The sequence below is a fragment of the Hakea prostrata genome, unplaced genomic scaffold (assembly GCF_041222555.1).
Source record: "Hakea prostrata isolate BN-2017 unplaced genomic scaffold, UWA_Hpros_2 contig_39, whole genome shotgun sequence".
NCBI lineage: Eukaryota > Viridiplantae > Streptophyta > Magnoliopsida > Proteales > Proteaceae > Hakea > Hakea prostrata.
Window position 1 is genome coordinate 151,878 of NW_028291158.1, and position 17,142 is coordinate 169,019.

The 17,142-nt window shown below is 40.8% G+C and overlaps 1 protein-coding gene across 1 annotated transcript; it reads right to left on the reverse strand.

Annotated features, from left to right (window-relative positions):
• Positions 1-11,290: 11,290 nt before the first annotated feature.
• On the reverse strand, positions 11,291-16,904 carry LOC148999118 (glutamate receptor 2.7-like). The gene is given in 6 exon segments (XM_089141458.1): positions 11,291-12,022; positions 12,124-12,411; positions 12,413-12,531; positions 12,887-13,199; positions 13,309-14,648; positions 16,824-16,904. Coding segments are annotated over 6 exon segments (2,610 nt in total). The 5' UTR covers positions 16,828-16,904; the 3' UTR covers positions 11,291-11,476.
• Between the last annotated feature and the right edge of the window lie 238 nt (positions 16,905-17,142).

Below are 17,142 nucleotides of genomic sequence, written 5' to 3' on the forward strand. Positions count from 1 at the left end.
AGCCAAAACTGCTCTATTCACTGGACTCACTAACCAAAAACTCTTGGAGTTATTACTACAGGATATGCCTGCAACTTATGCTGAGTTGGTACAGAGATGCCAGAAGCAGGCCGAAGTCATGGAGATCCTAGATGCGCGCCAAGGAGATAACAAAGTCTCCAATAAGGAACAGAAGGCTCCTGAGTAGAAGCAGAAGCCAAAGAAAAATGTCCGTGATCTGGTTGGAAAATCTCAGGCTTGGCGCCAGAGGTCTCCCGATAAAAGTGAATATACTCCATTGAATGTTCCTCGAGCTGATATTCTAAATATCATCAAAAGGAAAAATATTTTGAAGTGGCCACCTAAAATTCTTTTGAAACCTAGGGAGCAGCAGGATCGAGAAAAGTATTGCCGATTCCACAAGGACTATGGTCATCATACAAATGACTGTCGTTATCTGAAAGCAGATATTGAGAGATTAATATCTCAGGGACACTTGTCCAATTTTGTTAGCAGAAGGAGGGAGGAGCCACGTGAGCCACGCGCGGCTGCTCCTAAAAGGGATCGTTCGGTTAGTTCAGAACCATCAAGGGAGGCTCCGAAGTCTAAAAAGGGCAAGGAGGTGACTGAAGCTACTCGGTCACCTATCCTTACCATTTTCAGAGGACCAGAGCCCGAATCACTCCACAGTTTGAAGACAAAATCCAAATTTGTCGGAACCGGAGAGACGCAGAAGCAAAAGAAGCTGAATGGTGAAGATTCTATCACCTTTGGCGAGGAGGATGAAAGAGGCGTTTGTTTACCTCATGATGATGCCATAGTCATCAAGGTAGAGATTGCACGTCAGGAAGTGCATAGAGTTTTGGTTGATACAGAGTCTACTGCTGACCTAATTTCTTATGAAGTGTATCAAAAACTGAAAGTGGATGAGGACTTGATGGAGCCTTCATCCACGCATCTATATGGTTTTGAAGGGTCGTCTGCGGTGGCGGAAGGATCTGTCTAGTTGGACTTATCTATTGGAAGTTTTCCTAAGGAAACAACCGTCCAAATCAATTTTTTGGTGGTTCGGGAGTTGCCAGCTTACAATGTTATCCTCGGGCGACTATCTTTATCCAAGATAGGTGCTATTGTTTCGACAAAACACCTGAAGATAAAATTCCCGACTAATATGGGAATTGGTCAAGTTTCCTCTGACCAGAGGATCTCTCGGCAATGTTACATTGCCTATTTAAAAGACAAGGAGGGCCCGAGGAAGGTGACTGCCCTACCTATAGAAGTTCGAGACAATCGGGAAGAAGCAGAGATGCAAAGGCCCGAACCAGTGGAGAAGCTGGAGCAAATCCAACTGTGTACTGAAGATAAGAAGAAGATTACTTATATCGGGTCTGAACAGCTAGAGGAATTCAAAGATGAGTTGAAGTTATTTCTTCAACAGAATAAAGACATATTTGCATGGTCTGCTGAAGACATGCCAGGAATCGATCGGGCTGTCGCAGAGCATAAACTCTGGATAGATCTGAAGGTGAAACCAGTGATACAAAAAAGGAGAAATTTCCCCATTGAAAAGTATGAAGTCGTTCGGAGCGAAGTTGAAAAACTGAAGAATTCTGGTTTCATAGAACCAATTGAATGCCCAACCTGGTTAGCTAACGTGGTAATGGTAAAAAAGGCGAATGGGAAGTGGAGAATGTGTACAGATTACATAGATCTCAACAAAGCTTGCCCTAAAGATTGCTATCCGTTGCCTCGGATTGACGTCTTGATAGATGCGACTACAGGATATGAAACTCTTAAGTTTCATGGATGCCTACTCAGGGTATAATCAGATCCTTATGAATAAGGAAGATGAGAAGTTTACGGCTTTCATGACTGATCGTGAAAGCTACTACTATAAAGTCATGCCATTTGGCCTGAAGAACGCAGGAGCTACATATCAGAGGGCCGTCAACAAGATTTTTAAAGATCTGATAGGAAAGAATGTTGAAGCTTATGTTGACGACATGCTAGTGAAGAGCTTTACAAAAGCAAATCATGTTGCAGATTTGACTGAGGTATTCTCAGTACTGCGAAAATATCAAATGAAGCTGAATCCAGAAAAGTGCGCCTTTGGAGTTTCCTCGGGCAAATTTTTGGGCTTCATGGTGTCACAGAGAGGTATTGAGGCTAATCCTACCAAAATACAGGCTCTGATTGATATGGAGGCTCCCAAAACTATTCGTGATGTGCAGTGTTTAACAGGGAGAGTTGCCGCTTTGAATCTATTCATCTCCAAGTCTGGAGAAAAGTGTTTGCCATTCTTCAAGGCACTCAAAGATTTGAGGGGCAACAAGGAGGCAAAATGGACCGAAGAATGCCAGAAAGCTTTCAAGGAGTTAAAAGAAGCACTCGGACAACCGCCGATCTTGTCCCGACCAGAGAAGGGGGAAATATTACAGCTATATCTAGCGACGTCCCTTTCAGCGGTCATTGCAGTACTTGTTCGTGAGAAAGATAAAAAACAGTGGCCGATTTACTATGTGAGCCATGTATTGCTAGATGCGGAGACACGATATTCGCAGATTGAGAAGCAGGCTCTGGCTCTCATGATGGCCGCTAGGAAGCTAAAGCCATACTTTCAGGCTCATCCAATTGAGGTATTTACAACTTTTCCTCTCAGTAAAGTTCTTAATAAACCTGATTTATCTGGAAGGATGGTGTCATGGTCAGTTGAACTCAGCGAGTTCCAGGTGAGCTTTCAGCCCAGAACGACAATCAAGGCTCAGGCGTTAGCCGATTTTGTAGTAGAAACTACTGCACCAGTGGAGTCCACCATTGAGGATCCCATTATACCAACCACTTGGGAGGTATATGTGGATGGTTCGAGTAATAAAGATGGAGTAGGAGCTGGAATTCTATTGAAAAGTCCAGCAGGATTTATTATTCGGTATGCTTTGAGGTTTGCATTCGGAGCAAGTAATAACAAAGCAGAATATGAGGCTCTGATAGCTGGACTTCGGTTGTCAAAAGCATTGTCTATAGTAGATGTTACTATTTATAGTGACTCTCAACTTATAGTCAACCAAGTCCAGGGGGAGTATGGTATTAAAGAACCACGCTTGCAGAAATATCAAGAGATAGTGCAGGCATTTCAAAACCAATTTCGGAATTTGAAGATATCTCAGATTTCGAGGACTGAAAATCTAGTGGCAGATGAGCTATCCCAACTAGCCAATGCCAAAGAAAAAAATCTAGACCCTTTGGTCTATATTGAAGAGATAACATTTCCAAGTTATCATGAGAAAGAAATTTCTTATATTGAAGCACAGCATTGCTGGATGGATCCAATAATTGAGTATCTGAGAGATGACAAATTACCTGAGGATCCGAAAGAGGCAAGGCTGATCAAGATACGATCGGCGAGATTTGTCATTCAGAATGGGAGACTATACAAAAGATCTTATTCTAGACCCCTTATGAGATGTATAGGCCCCGAAGGAGCAAAGTCAGCTTTGGCTGAGGTTAATGAAGGAATTTGTGGGGCTCACATGGGTGGACGAGCCCTGGCCCACAAAATTCTAAGACTTGGGTTATATTGGCCTAAGATCCAAGAGGCTGCTATGGAGTATGTTCGTCGATGTGGCAACTGTCAAATTCATGCTACAGTATCGAAGCGCCCGGCGGAAACCATGATTTCAATTCTAGATCCCATTCCCTTTGCGATGTGGGGAATTGATATCATAGGCAAATTCACCAAGGCGTCAGGCGGACGGGAATATCTGATAGTAGCAATTGATTACTTCACGAAATGGGTTGAAGCCAGTGCACTGGCAGCAATTACTGAGAAAAAAGTGGAGAAATTTGTGCTTGAGTCAATCATATATCACTTTGGGATTCCAAAGATTATCGTCACTGACCATGGTACTCAGTTTGACTGTCCGCAATTTGAGCAATTTTGCGGAACATATATGATCGAGCATTGTATGTCCTCAGTGGCATACCCCCAGAGCAATGGACAAGTAGAGGTTACCAACCGAACGCTACTGGAAGGAATAAAGAGAAGACTCGAAGTTGACAAGGCTTCTTGGGTCGAAGAACTTCATAATGTACTGTGGGCCTATAGAACTACGGTTCGAACACCCACAAGAGAAACTCCATTCAGGTTAGCATATGGGTCCGAAGCATTGGCACTGGTGGAGATAATGTCGGGGACATTACGGGATCGAGAGTTCGAGGAAAAAGCAAACGAGCAAGAACTGCTTGATAGTCTTGATTTGTTGGACGAAGTTCGGGCAAAGGCAATAGCACGAACTCAACATTATCAAAGAAGGATAGCGTCTCATTATAATACTCAAGTGAAGAATCGTCGGTATTTAGCCGGAGATTTGGTATTGAGAAACACCTTAGCTTCTGACCCGCGCCACCAAAGAAAATTGGACCCTTCCTGGGAAGGACCTTATATGGTTGTAAAACCAGTTGGTTCAGGAGATTACAAGCTGAAGAACATCAACACCCAGAAAGAGTTGGATCGTTCGTGGAATGCCAGGCATCTCAAAAATTTTTATCCTTGATGATGATTTCAATTTTGTTCGTGATGTAAACATCTTCAACTCAATCAATGCAATTTTTGGCTTTCAACAAATTATCTTTTGATTGAGGGGCATCATACACCACATTCAAGAACAAGATTCAACTATAAGGCATCGGATGAAAATCCGTGTGGGTCCTTCAACACTTATGGAATTTTTTCAGAGTCTCTTAAGTCGAGGCATCGGATGAAAATCCGAGTGAGTTCCTTCTGCAAGGCGTCGGTTTGAAACCCGAGTAAGTTCCTTCAAGACTTATTGAATTTTTGAATTATCCTTAAGTAAAGGCATCGGTTTAAAACCCGAGTGAGTTCCTTCTTAGATTATTGTATTTCCCCGGAAATCCTTAAGTAAAGGCATCGGTTTAAAACCCGAGTGAGTTCCTTCTTAGGCTTATTGTATTTCTCCGGAAATCTTTAAGTAAAGGCATTGTTCTAAACAACTAAGACCTAGTACAACAGCGATTCAAGTGGCTAGCAAAGTTCAAGATGAAGTTAATTTCTTATTTCTTCAAAAGACCAGAAGAGGCCGGTCTCAACATCAAACATAAGATTACAAGAGCTGGAAACAATCTTCGGTCCAAAAAGAAAGTCATGATCGATGATCATTAAAGAAGTCATACAAGATCGGCACAACTTTGCTAGAACAAACACATGAGTCAATCATTGGTATGGATTCAAGGAAAAGAAGAGGAGAAATGAGGATTACAAAAAACATTTCAGTATGTATAAAATCCTCCGCAATTTCATACTCTTTATCCAGCTTGTCCAGGAGAAGTATGGTCTTCGACCAAACATGCATTCAAGGCGAGCTCGTCATAATTGAATCCTTCCAAGGGAGAATAAACAGGAGAATCTTCTAGATAATGCATAATATATGGATCAGAAGGCGAAGGATCAATCTTATTTTTGGTCCAGTCAGGAGGAGGAAGGCCCAGTTTGGTAAATACTTCAGGATGGCAAACAACACTGTAGGGAGTCATATCAAAATGAGGATCTTTCCTTAATATTGATTCCCATACTTCGTTCTCACCATCCCGGTACACCTGCAAGTTATAAGCATTCAGCATATCAATAAAGGGCTTACTGTGTAAATACTTGAAGACGCAGGCTCTACGAACATCAGTTGGAAGGGATTCGGGCAAAGGAACGACAACTTCCCTTTGGGGTAACGTTTCAGATCCTTTGGCTCCTGACTTTCCAACTCCTTGCTCCAGGTGCCGAATCTTCTCCCTGGCATCATCCAAGTCTGACCGAAGACGATCAATCACCGAATTCTTTTCTCCTGCAAACTCCCAAGCTAGTTTCCTAAGGCGAGCAATCTCAGCATCTTTAGCTTCAGAGATTTCCGGAAGCCTGGAAACTTCATTGCTCAACCTATTAAGCCTAGAGGCTGCTTCCACTTGGTTGTGGAAGTTACCAGTAAGACTCCTGCAAACAACTTCCGAGTTAAAAATGAGCAGAAGAGTAATATTCAGAATCAAAAGATAATGAAGAAAGACTTACATCACCAGTGACTTCATAAAGACTTCATCTAGAAGTTTGGAAAGAACTGCGCTCTCAGAAGTCATTCGAGCAGCAGTGCACCATTCCAACGCTCTGTCAAACTCGTTTGACACTAATTCGGGTGAAGGATGAGAAGGATGAGCTACACCAAGAGAAGGATGAGCTGCATCACTTGTCATCCGACGGCGCTTCCTGGTGGCAAAATCCTCCAACTCCAAAGGAGAGGAGGAGGATGCCAAACAAGCACTAGAATTGGAAATAGGAGCAGCATCTGCTAGGACCACACCTTCATCAGATGCCAACATAGTTGCCTCAGATGCTCGAAGAGTCTCCTTCGGGGGTGCACCAAAGGTCTCTGTAGCAGGGGCGTCAGCAGCGCCATGAACAACGAAGTGATCAAGATCTTCCTGGGAAGAACGAGTGATCACTTCAGGCAAAAGAGGCGTAGGGGCGGCATCAATAGAAACTATGGGAATCTGACTTGAAGATTCATCAACAGCAGTCGCCTTATGCTTGGAGGATTCACTAGTTGAAACCACCTCACTGGCCCCAACCACCGCCGATGGAACAATTTTCTTACAAGATTTCGCTCTGATAAAGTTTGGGTTGATCCTGGGAGCCACTATATAAACAGAAAAACCGTATCAGTACAGATATCCAACAACAACAGCAACAAGGGAAAACCCTAATTCTCTGTCAAATGCCCAAACCCGATTAACTAAACCCCAAGTACTACTACTGTGCAGTTTACTCAGGGGGAAAGGGGGAAAGAGATGAGTAATCAAAAAACTCACTTGTTCAGAAGTTGATAAAGTTATTGTTGGAGTCCGAGGAATACGGAAGCAAGCAAGAGGACGGAATGTCGCTTTAGCAAATCTAACTTGCAGATAGCAGGATAGATGGAGAGTACCCACGAAGGCTTTAAATAGCCTCAAGTATTAAGACGACGGTTGAGAGCTAAAGACAACCAATGGCCCAGATCGAAATGACGCTTCGAAATCCGTAACAAGCAAGATCAACGGTCGTAGGGAGGCCACATGGAAACATGTGGAGGCGAGCACCTGATGCAGGGATACCTCCAATCGTCGCACCGCCATGGTGATAATGGATGTATTACCGATTCATTGGAAACAGTGAGTGGTATACCAAAGCAAGGAAACGTTTGGACTTCGCAGATACTAGAAGGGAAACGTGCGGACTTTGCAGTAAATGAAGGAGTGGGGAAGATTAATGCATCTTTCCAAAACGTATCTTCATAATATCTCTACAAGATTATTATTCGTCGAGGAATGTGAAGTTAAGTGATAAGTTTTATCATTTATATTTTATTCAAGACAAGATTTCAGCAGGAGATGACGAAATAGTAAGGCCAACATGAAAAAGAAGTATCTATTCATTAGCAAGGAGGTCAATCTTTACAAAAAAAAAAATAACTCCCTAAGCCTCTTCTTCATTGTTGCCCGAGGAGCCTTGGTCAAGAGGACTTTTCTCAGGATCCTGAGAAGAGCCTTCCTCAAGATTATCGTTGTCAGAGTCCTCTTTAGCAGCAGCTTGTGACTCGGCTTGTGACTTTTCCTCTGGAAGTGCCGGCTCGTCAGCCAGATATGCCTCATATTGTGGGTCAGCTGGAAAAGGATCATCTTCTTCCCGAGCCCAATCTGGGAGATCCATGCCTAATTTCCCGAAGACCTCTTTATGGCACACCTCACGAAAGGGAGCAGTATCGAAGGAAGGGATTGATGCGAGAATTTGCTCCCAAACGTCATTCTGCCCCAAGCGATAAGCTTGGAAGTTGTAAGCACCCAATAGCTGGGAGAAAGGTTCGCTGTTCAGGTATTTCCGAACACAATCCTTCCGAAGCTCTGGCTTGATGTGCTCAGGCTTGCTGGGAATCACCAACTTCAAGTATTCTTCGTTCTCTATACATTTAAATTCAAGTCTGTCACCAAACAACGTGGCAGCTTCTTTTTGCTTTTTGGCCTCGCGCTCGGCAGTAACAGCACGAGCCTTTGAAGTATCAAGGGCCTCCTTGAGGGAGATCACTTCTTCCTCATGCTTTCTTTGCAGCTCCTCGGCAGCTGCAGTCAGCCGGTCTATCCCAGAATTGGCTTTGGCCAAATTCTCTTCATAGGTCTGCAGCAAGGAGCTGTTGCGGCCAACCCGGCTCAATGCTTCCATGTGTTGATAGAAGCTCAATGCAGCATTCCTGGGAAGGCGGAAATTATCAAAAGAAGTCATAAGAAATTGTGAAAAAATAAGTAAGCAAGAAGACTGGTACCTTGTGGATTGACTAACAAGGGCAACGTCATCCAGGGTTTCAAATTCCTGGCGATCAGAAGGAACAAAACTGAGGGAGCTCCACTCTGCAGCTTTCTCAGGATCCTATGTCACCCTGTCGGTCAACTTCAGGGTCCACTAGGGGGTGAAGACCTCCTCACAATCAGCAGAATTTTTGGATTTTTTATGGGAGGAAGCATCAACTGTATCATGCCTCCTTTTGGTTCGGGTGGAGGAGGAGACATTAGTCCTCTCCACCATCGGCTTCTTCCCTTTAGCCGAAGCATCAGCCACGGGCCTGATATTCCTGATACCCCTATAAGAGGGGGCAGGAGAGGGAACAGAAGCCTCTTGATCAACGGTCAAGGCTCTAGGCAATAGTTGCTCGGCTGTCACAACGGCCCTAGCGGCCTTCACTCACAGGTTCTCGGGGTTCATTCTTGGAGGCACTACAAAGAAGAGAAAAAGTCAGAATTGAAGATGTATCACTTTAGTAAAATTAAAAGATGATGGTTAGAAGCTCACAATGAGCCAAGCCCCAGTACTGAAGAATGGAGTTATACTCCACCTCAAGTCCATGTATCTCTTGATACCATGGAATGGATTTGATCTTCCTGATGGCCACCTCGTCTTCTTTGGATAAGGGTAGGCCTCAGTTATTCTCAGAAGAAGAAGTACACCGCCTCCAGACTGTCAGGAAGTTAAGATCCGATGGAGGCGCTCGACAGAAAAAGTATCATTCGCGCCATCTTTTGTGGTTAGAAGGGCAAGTTCCTTTGACAAGGATGCTGCCCCTCCAATCAAGTTCAGCCTTATTGCGTTTGGACAGAAAAACCCATCCGGGAGGATGGGAGATAGAAAGAACATGAAAATGCACAAAGAGAGAAAGAGATGGCATAATGCCAAGTTCAAAACACAAACCCAAGAAGCTGACGATGAGACGCCAGCTATTGGGAAGGAGCATTCCGGGACAAATGTCCCAATGATTCAGAACTGCGGAGAACAAAGGATTAAAAAAGGGAAAGCGAACCCCGCTTTCCAGTGCATCTATGTACAGAGAAAATTCACCCGAAAGGGTTGAATCAACCCTCTCATCAGGATGGGGAGCCCTAACCTGAAAAGAGGAAGGAAAATCAAAATCTTGGATCGCTGAAAGAAGGTTTTCCTCCTTGAAAATGGAGGGAACAGAGCCAGGCCCGCCATCAGACCTGGAAGTTTGAGGCTACCTAGAAGACTCGGCAGTTATCCTAGAAGTCTTGGAAGATCCAGACTCAAGAAGGACAGAAGGAGTTTCGGTTTTTCTCTCTAAACCTTTTTGAGAAACTTCAGCAAACTCGCGCCAGAGGATAGTTAGGGTTTTGTTATCACTATCCGACTGTTCGGAAAGAGGAGAAGCAAAAGCTTTATTACCACTATTATTACTAAAACTGGATACCAGAGAAACCCTATTATCCGCCATTACTTGTTTCAGTAAGGTACAAAAAGAAAAAGATCAGTAAACTTACTGATTCAGTGAGGCAAAAGCTTGAGAGCAGGAAGGCGCGAAGCAGACGACAAAGGTTCAAATTCCGGACAGGAAGAATGAAAACCTACGAAGACAACGAACCGCTTTTAAAAGCACCCGCACGAATGTTCGGGAATTTGAACGATCGAGATTGATTCAAAATCAACGATCGAGATTAGAAGACGTTTTGAAAGTTTGAACTCACGAATCCGAAACAGGCGTTCGGAAACCGTCGCTTTGATTACGTGAGCCACGACAGATCGACTGCAAGGAGACACGTGGCCTTACCCTCACAATGCTCGAGAAAAAGTGACCACCGCATTAAATGTGATATGACATTTAATGGAACACGCAGAGACTATTGTCTGACGAAGAACCCAGTTAAAAAACAAGCCCTCGGGATCGACCGAACGCTTGGTCTCGGGGGCTCGTGATATGGAGAAAATATGATCGAACCGGGTTCATACCTGGTTCGACCCTCGACCCCGGTTGAGACAGAGGGAATCGACTCGTTCCCGAGCGAACCGGATCCAGAAGATGGCTTGCTGAGGAAGAAAACTTATTCAGCTACAAGCACGCCATAATTCAACTTATGAATTAGGTTAATTACTCTAATGATGGCAGACTCAAATTGACGGCTGCGGCTAATCATTATCGAAGGGATAATCATCGCATAACCTAAAGGTTATCTCAGGAGTCCTCTACTAGTCCAAATTAGTAGAAGTCTATCGCTCAACGGATCTAGCTGTTAAGATCCAAAAACTACCCGAAGAAGGCTCAAGTGCATCCAACGAAGGAGATTCGAAGGTACACTCTATATAAACCTCACTGCCATACGAGGTGAGGGGGACAGATTCAGATACATACTGGTAGATGTAAACTATCAGAGGCTTACGATCTAGATCACCTTTCCCAGTTCTTTATTCCTTAGCTCTGTGCTTCTAGCAGAGCCGTTTTTGATTAAGTTCATCAACTGACTTAGCCTTCGGAGGTGGACTCCCGAACCCGCGGTCGGGTCACATCTGACGCTTTCGTTTTGCAGGTCATCACGAGGAGATCTAAGGGCTGAGCAGATTTTGGATGCATCAATCTGTATACCTCATTTGATTCCCTATTAGAAGCATAATCCTCAATATTTTATGCCCTAGTTCCTCACTCAGTAAGCTATTAAAGCTTATCCCTTGTTTCTAACTTTCCATGATGGAAATTTTTGATGTTTTGCTCGATTTCAGTTATTGAAAAACTGTTCTTTTGAAATGGAACCAATCAAGCTTTTCATCATCAACCATATTCACCTGAAGAAGATTTCCATTCACTATTAACCTATTCGCACTAGCTCTCCATAGAAATTTTTTTTACTCATGGAGCAGTGCCATAAAAAAAAAGCTCTAATATTCCTTAAGCAAACCGTATTCCAACTTCAGAGTGAATGCATTCAAGGGTTTAAAAGATAGCCGACACATTAGGAGTGAACTAATAAATAAAACATAATTTCTGATACATAAAGGTACAACTCACATAGGAATTATAATACATGTTTATCGACAGAAATTTAATATTGACGAATGCTTCAAAAATTCTCTTTTGATGAATGAATGCAAGTATTTGTTCACATGTTAGTTAAAGAAGAAAATGTCGAACAAATCTCAAAATTTTCCATTAGTCTCCTCAGGGGATCTTGGACTCGTTTCTTCAGTTATTAGACTAGTAGGACTTTGCTGAGCAGCTCCAATTGATGTTGTTGCTTGATCGAAATTTCCATTTGTATGTTGGGACATGACTGACGAGGGACTCCCACCAGCACCTATGTCATCTGGAGTATTTTGGATTCGGGATTCATGATTCCTGAAAGTAAAACATTCAAAATCCCTCCCAAGAAACTGTTGTACCATGATGTCAATTCTCTGCCATAAGGTAGCTTTTTTATCAATATTCCTCCATATATTTTGATATCTCCATAAGAAATGAATCAGATATGCGAGGAATGCTGTAAATGAAGCCGTTCCAGTGATGAGGAATAAACCCCAAAAGCTTTTTACTGTAAGACTACCAGTAGTCATAGTTGTGCTAGTGTCTGGACAATTCGTATCTCCAAACCACATTTTCTCAATCAGTTTCATTTTGTCTCCTTCTGTTACATTCAGGATTGCTCTTGAAACATCACCAACTAGGGGAGAACCTATTGGGAAGACCTATTGAAGTTACAAATCAAGGAATCATCAGAGACATGCATACAACTTAAAGGCTAGTAACATTGCATATAGATGAGTAGTGGGAGGAAGAAAGAACTTACAAATCCAAATCCATCAGTCTTGTATGTAGGGCCAACCATGCTGTATTTAGAACAATTTTTTGAGAGAAAGAGTTTGAGGTAGGGAATCTCATCAAAATAGGCAGCAATTCCACCATTCGAAGTGCCTCTGGATAAACCATCATCAAAATCTTCCACATTTTCATACCCTTTAAGCTGTGGATCCGTGAAATTCATTCGTCTCAAGAACTGATACATGAATGAGTCTTTTTGGTAACCAACATTCTCCCTGTTTTTTAGCAGCTGTTGTATGTCAGTTATGGTCGGCTGGAAGCTTCTGAACTGTGAGCATTGATGTGAAGCTTGCTGTGTAACTTGATGTGAGGATAAGGACAACAAATAGCCATACAATCAATATAATTCTTCCAAGGTTGCTAACCACCCTCTCCTCTGCACTCATTAAAACATTCATAGTTTATTTTCGGCACTCAAAAGATGGAACACTTACTGGAACTAACCACTCTGTTTATATCAAAAGTTTGGATTCTTTTGAATAGACAATGTTTTAAAAAAATGGAAACCAGAAAGCAAATAAAGATATATCAAGATCAAACTCTATTTCTCAATCCAAGCACATATGCTAAATTAAAATAGCCAGTATAAGAATATAGTTATGAAGCCAATGGTGTTGAGGGACTTCCATTTCTGAAATTCTCAGAAAAAATAGATGTCATTTTCCTAATTGAATGACAGTTCTTCATATCATCTAAAAAATGCTGGGAAGAAGACTTAAGAGAAACCTTACTATGTGAAAAAACCATTGTGGAGAAGGAAAACCAAAAGATCGTTCCCACTTGGTGATGAAGAGGCCCCCTAAACTCATCATTTATTTGATGTTCAAGAACCCAGATCACAAAGCCTGTGATGACAAAAAAAGCTGCAGCTGTTATCCAAAGTTCTGCTCTGAGAGGTTTAAAGAATACCCATGCATTCATCCTAGGATTCTCTTTGAATGGCACCACCATTGTCACACCAGACTCAGTGTATGGCAATGTGAAGTCTACATACAAGGATCTGTTTGCAATTATAGTTACATCGCCCACAACAGCATCGTATTGCTGTTCAGCATTCAAAATGTATCGTTTATCAATCATTTTAGAATTTGGAAAAGAGAAATTACCATGAAACTCAAATTATATACAACACCACCACAGGCTACTAAATTACCTGAAAATAAACTTGGTCGACCAGCTCATTGTAAGTCCCAGCACTTGTGCGATCGGCTTTTGCAAATGGGATGTACTCATAAGGGACCGCATATGGTAATGCCTCCATTACAGCATTAAACACATCAATGCAGTACCCAGTGACGCTGGTTGCATTTGTTGTATTGTCCCATTGCACTTTCACAAAATCTGGATATCCATGCGTGACAGGAACTCCAATCTTCAACTTCTTTTCATTTGTAGGCATCTCAAAACCCTTGGGCACACTAGTTGAGTCACCCGGCCACATGATAGTACGAAGCTTGTTATTCTTTGGGCTCGAATGTGTCTGTGTCTTATTCAATTTTAACTCACTGAAAAGTCCATTTCTGGGTGTCCAAAACCCAATATCCTTTTCTCCCCTTCCTACTACATTAACTATTTGGAAGATTGATGATTGTAGTTCCCCATCAACAAGTTTAAATTCCCCAGTCAAACCTTCAAAATGGGTATTTAAGATTGCTTCTCGCAGTCCCGATCCTGTTTGAGAGACACGAAGAGATTCTACACTGCTAATATTCAGGGAAAATTTGGACTGCTGCGAGCTTGATGTCACCCCTGCAACTGTCTCTGCTGCCATTGCCAATGCCCAAGCAGTGTCATATCCCCATAGTTCATAGATACTAAGTTCTGCGTTGATTTTATCTGGGTTCTCTTGTAAGAATTTCTTCTTCCATGAAACTTCAAAATTCTCAAGTTTTTTTGATCTCTGAACATAGGGTTTTACTCCCAGTACACCTTCCATTGATTGAATAACAGAACGATCCATGGCATTTAAAGAATTTGTCATATCATGAGTGATGATCCAGACATAACCTTCACTCATCATTCCTATTTCTTTAGCCTTCAAAAATAAGCGAGACCCAAGAGGGGGAAGCATGTGTACAATAAAAACCCTAGTTTGCATTGTCATCAATTTGTATAGCTCTTCAAGAATTTGATCATCAGATGCATTAGGAGAAATAACACTTCTGTAGGGGACAAGAACATCAATTGCTTCCAAGACATCAACCAGATATGGTACAATTCCATTACCATACTCACTGTCTACATAGACAGGAACAGCTTCTCGCCAACCAAATGCTTGGATAATTGCAGCAATTGGTTTCACCTGAGCCGAGTCATTTAATGCAGTGCGGATGAAGAAAGGAGTAAGAGCTGAAGAAAGGGAAGGACTTGTTGCAGCAAAAGAAACAATAGGCACCAGAGCTTTGTCACCAAGATCTGCCACGAACTTGGCCTGTCCTGAGCTGCCTGGTCCTACGATGGCTTCAACTTGTACATTTTCTATTAGGTCTATAGCTGTATTCATAGAAACCAAAACTTAAATTTAGCTACTACTTTATCTTCATATTTCAATCCTACTTCTGGGTTTCAAAAATCATATTAGAAGTTATTCTAATAGAATTAAACAAAGCAACTGTACTGGAATTCCAATTAGTATTTAAGAACACAAGAACCCTATTCGATAGCATACCAATACTCAAGTTATCATTAGTTTTAAATTTAACAAGAAAAAAAAATAACACAAATTTATTTTTGAAATCTCTTTGGTCTTCATAAGCATTGCCAAGAAAATCCTGAAGTTTTGTTCTTATGAAATTAAAATCAATAGGTTTTTATTTGTTTTGAAACATTCTTTAATCTGCTAGATAAGAAACAAAATCATGAAGGTTGCAACTTGCAAACAATGTAATTGTATTCATTAGGACCGGTATCAAACTGATGATGATCTATCAATTTAGTTCAAATCGTTCAGGAAAAAGAAGAAAAAGAATACACTGAGAAATTAGGGTTCCCAAATGCCCTTATTGGGTTTTACCAAAAACAAAAATGCCCTTATTGGGTCATTATAGGCTTATAGCCTTCGTTGTCTTTTCTTGCTTTGCCCAAACTCTAACCTTCATTCCCTTGTATTCTCCTCCTCTCCTCTCCACCTCTCCTCTCCCACCTTCCATTTTAATTCTTTTTTAAGTTGAGATTCATTTGAGCTAGTTTGAGCACCTCAATTAAATACTTAAGGTAGCTTTAATATATAATTGAATATATAATATAGTTTTACCCCTGACTCCAAGAAAATTCAAACTCTTGATATTATATTGGGAGAGGTTGATCTTCTTTTCTTAATTAATTGCATGTATAGGCTGTCAATTGATACCTATGATTTTATTTTTATTCTTCCACCACTATGATAAGCATTAATAATGTTATTAAATACATTATGGGGAAAATAATCAAAAGTCAAAGATGGACCCGAACCAATCATTCACAAAGTACTTGCCACATATTATTATTATTATTTTATAACATTGCTACACATTATATTTGACTATTGCTTAAATAAACTCAGAATTTTTACTATTATAACAAGATTGCTTGTCACTTCCATTTGTAGATTAAAATCATACCTTTTTATTTATTTTATAATTTATTTTTTTTGTACTGGTGCCTTTTTAATATTGGAAATGTAATATTCTCTACAAGGGTTGAATCCAAGACCTCTCCACTAAAAAGTATAGATCTTTACCACTCAACCAACCCTGCATTGTCTCTTCCATTTATAGATTAAAATCATACTCATATTACACCCTAATATCAGAATGCACTCGTAGACCAATCAATAAACGGAAAAATAGCTGATAGGCCCATTAACAAAACCATCCATTGGGTTTATTGGGAGCTTATGGATTATTGATATATTTGGTTTGACTTAGATTGATTTTGGTTCATGGTTCAAATTGATTTAGGCTTATTAGTCTTCTCTACTAAGCACACTACTTATCAATTGGATTATATTGAACTAAAACCAAAAACAAAATATTTACCGTAAACCGGAGAAAAACCAAACCAATAAGAGGTTGTATGGTAATGTTCATATTTCTTGTTTCTTGTGTGTGTGCGTGTGTTTTTGGAATAAAAACAACCCAAATCATGAATGCATAATCTGTTATAATTGTTTTTATTTTTCATTTTTTCTCCCATTTTTGAAATAAGTTATGTTTTGACGGTTTTGAACCTATTTTGAGAAAAACTCTCAACAAAAAAGAGAGGAAAAAAATAGCAAAACAACACCACTTTTTGAGGGGGACATTCTCGTGTTTGGACGTAAACACACAACCTCCTACTTTGAAGCCCATAAAACTCAAAATTTATTTGCGCTTCATTTATTTTTTCATTTTTATTTTTTTTTGTCACAAAAAAGTTTTACTTATGTAATCATTCATAATTTTAACACCTAGAAACGAAATAACAAAAACCATTTCTCACCTACAAACACAAACAGGAAAACAAAACAAAAATTTATCGTACAACCCCTAAAATTCAGTTTATTCAGGTCAGGTTTTTCGATTGCTTCTGTCTGATATTCTTTGTTCAAGATTCAAGATTAACACTCCTAATATTATAATTGATCCACAGAAAATTAGGAATGAAAATGGAAATGGAAATAGAAACTGAATGAGGATTATGAAATTGTACCCATGAAAGCAGCAGTAACAATATCTTCATTTGAGTCTCTGGTATGGAGAACCACCCTTGTTTTGTAGAAACTGTTCACTGAATAGAATGTAAGAATATTTCTATCCAAGATCTCATAGATCGATTAAAAACACCTTAGTATGATAATGACACAAGAGATGATGAGCATACCTTTCTATGGTCTATTTGAGGAAGCGGAATACTCTTATGCTCCCACTAGGAACAAACTTTGGTGGAAGTTGATTCTATGATCAACTGATGTTGGATCTCTCCTCAGACCCTCCCTATCACGGCTGATGGTATACCTCCCGACGCGATG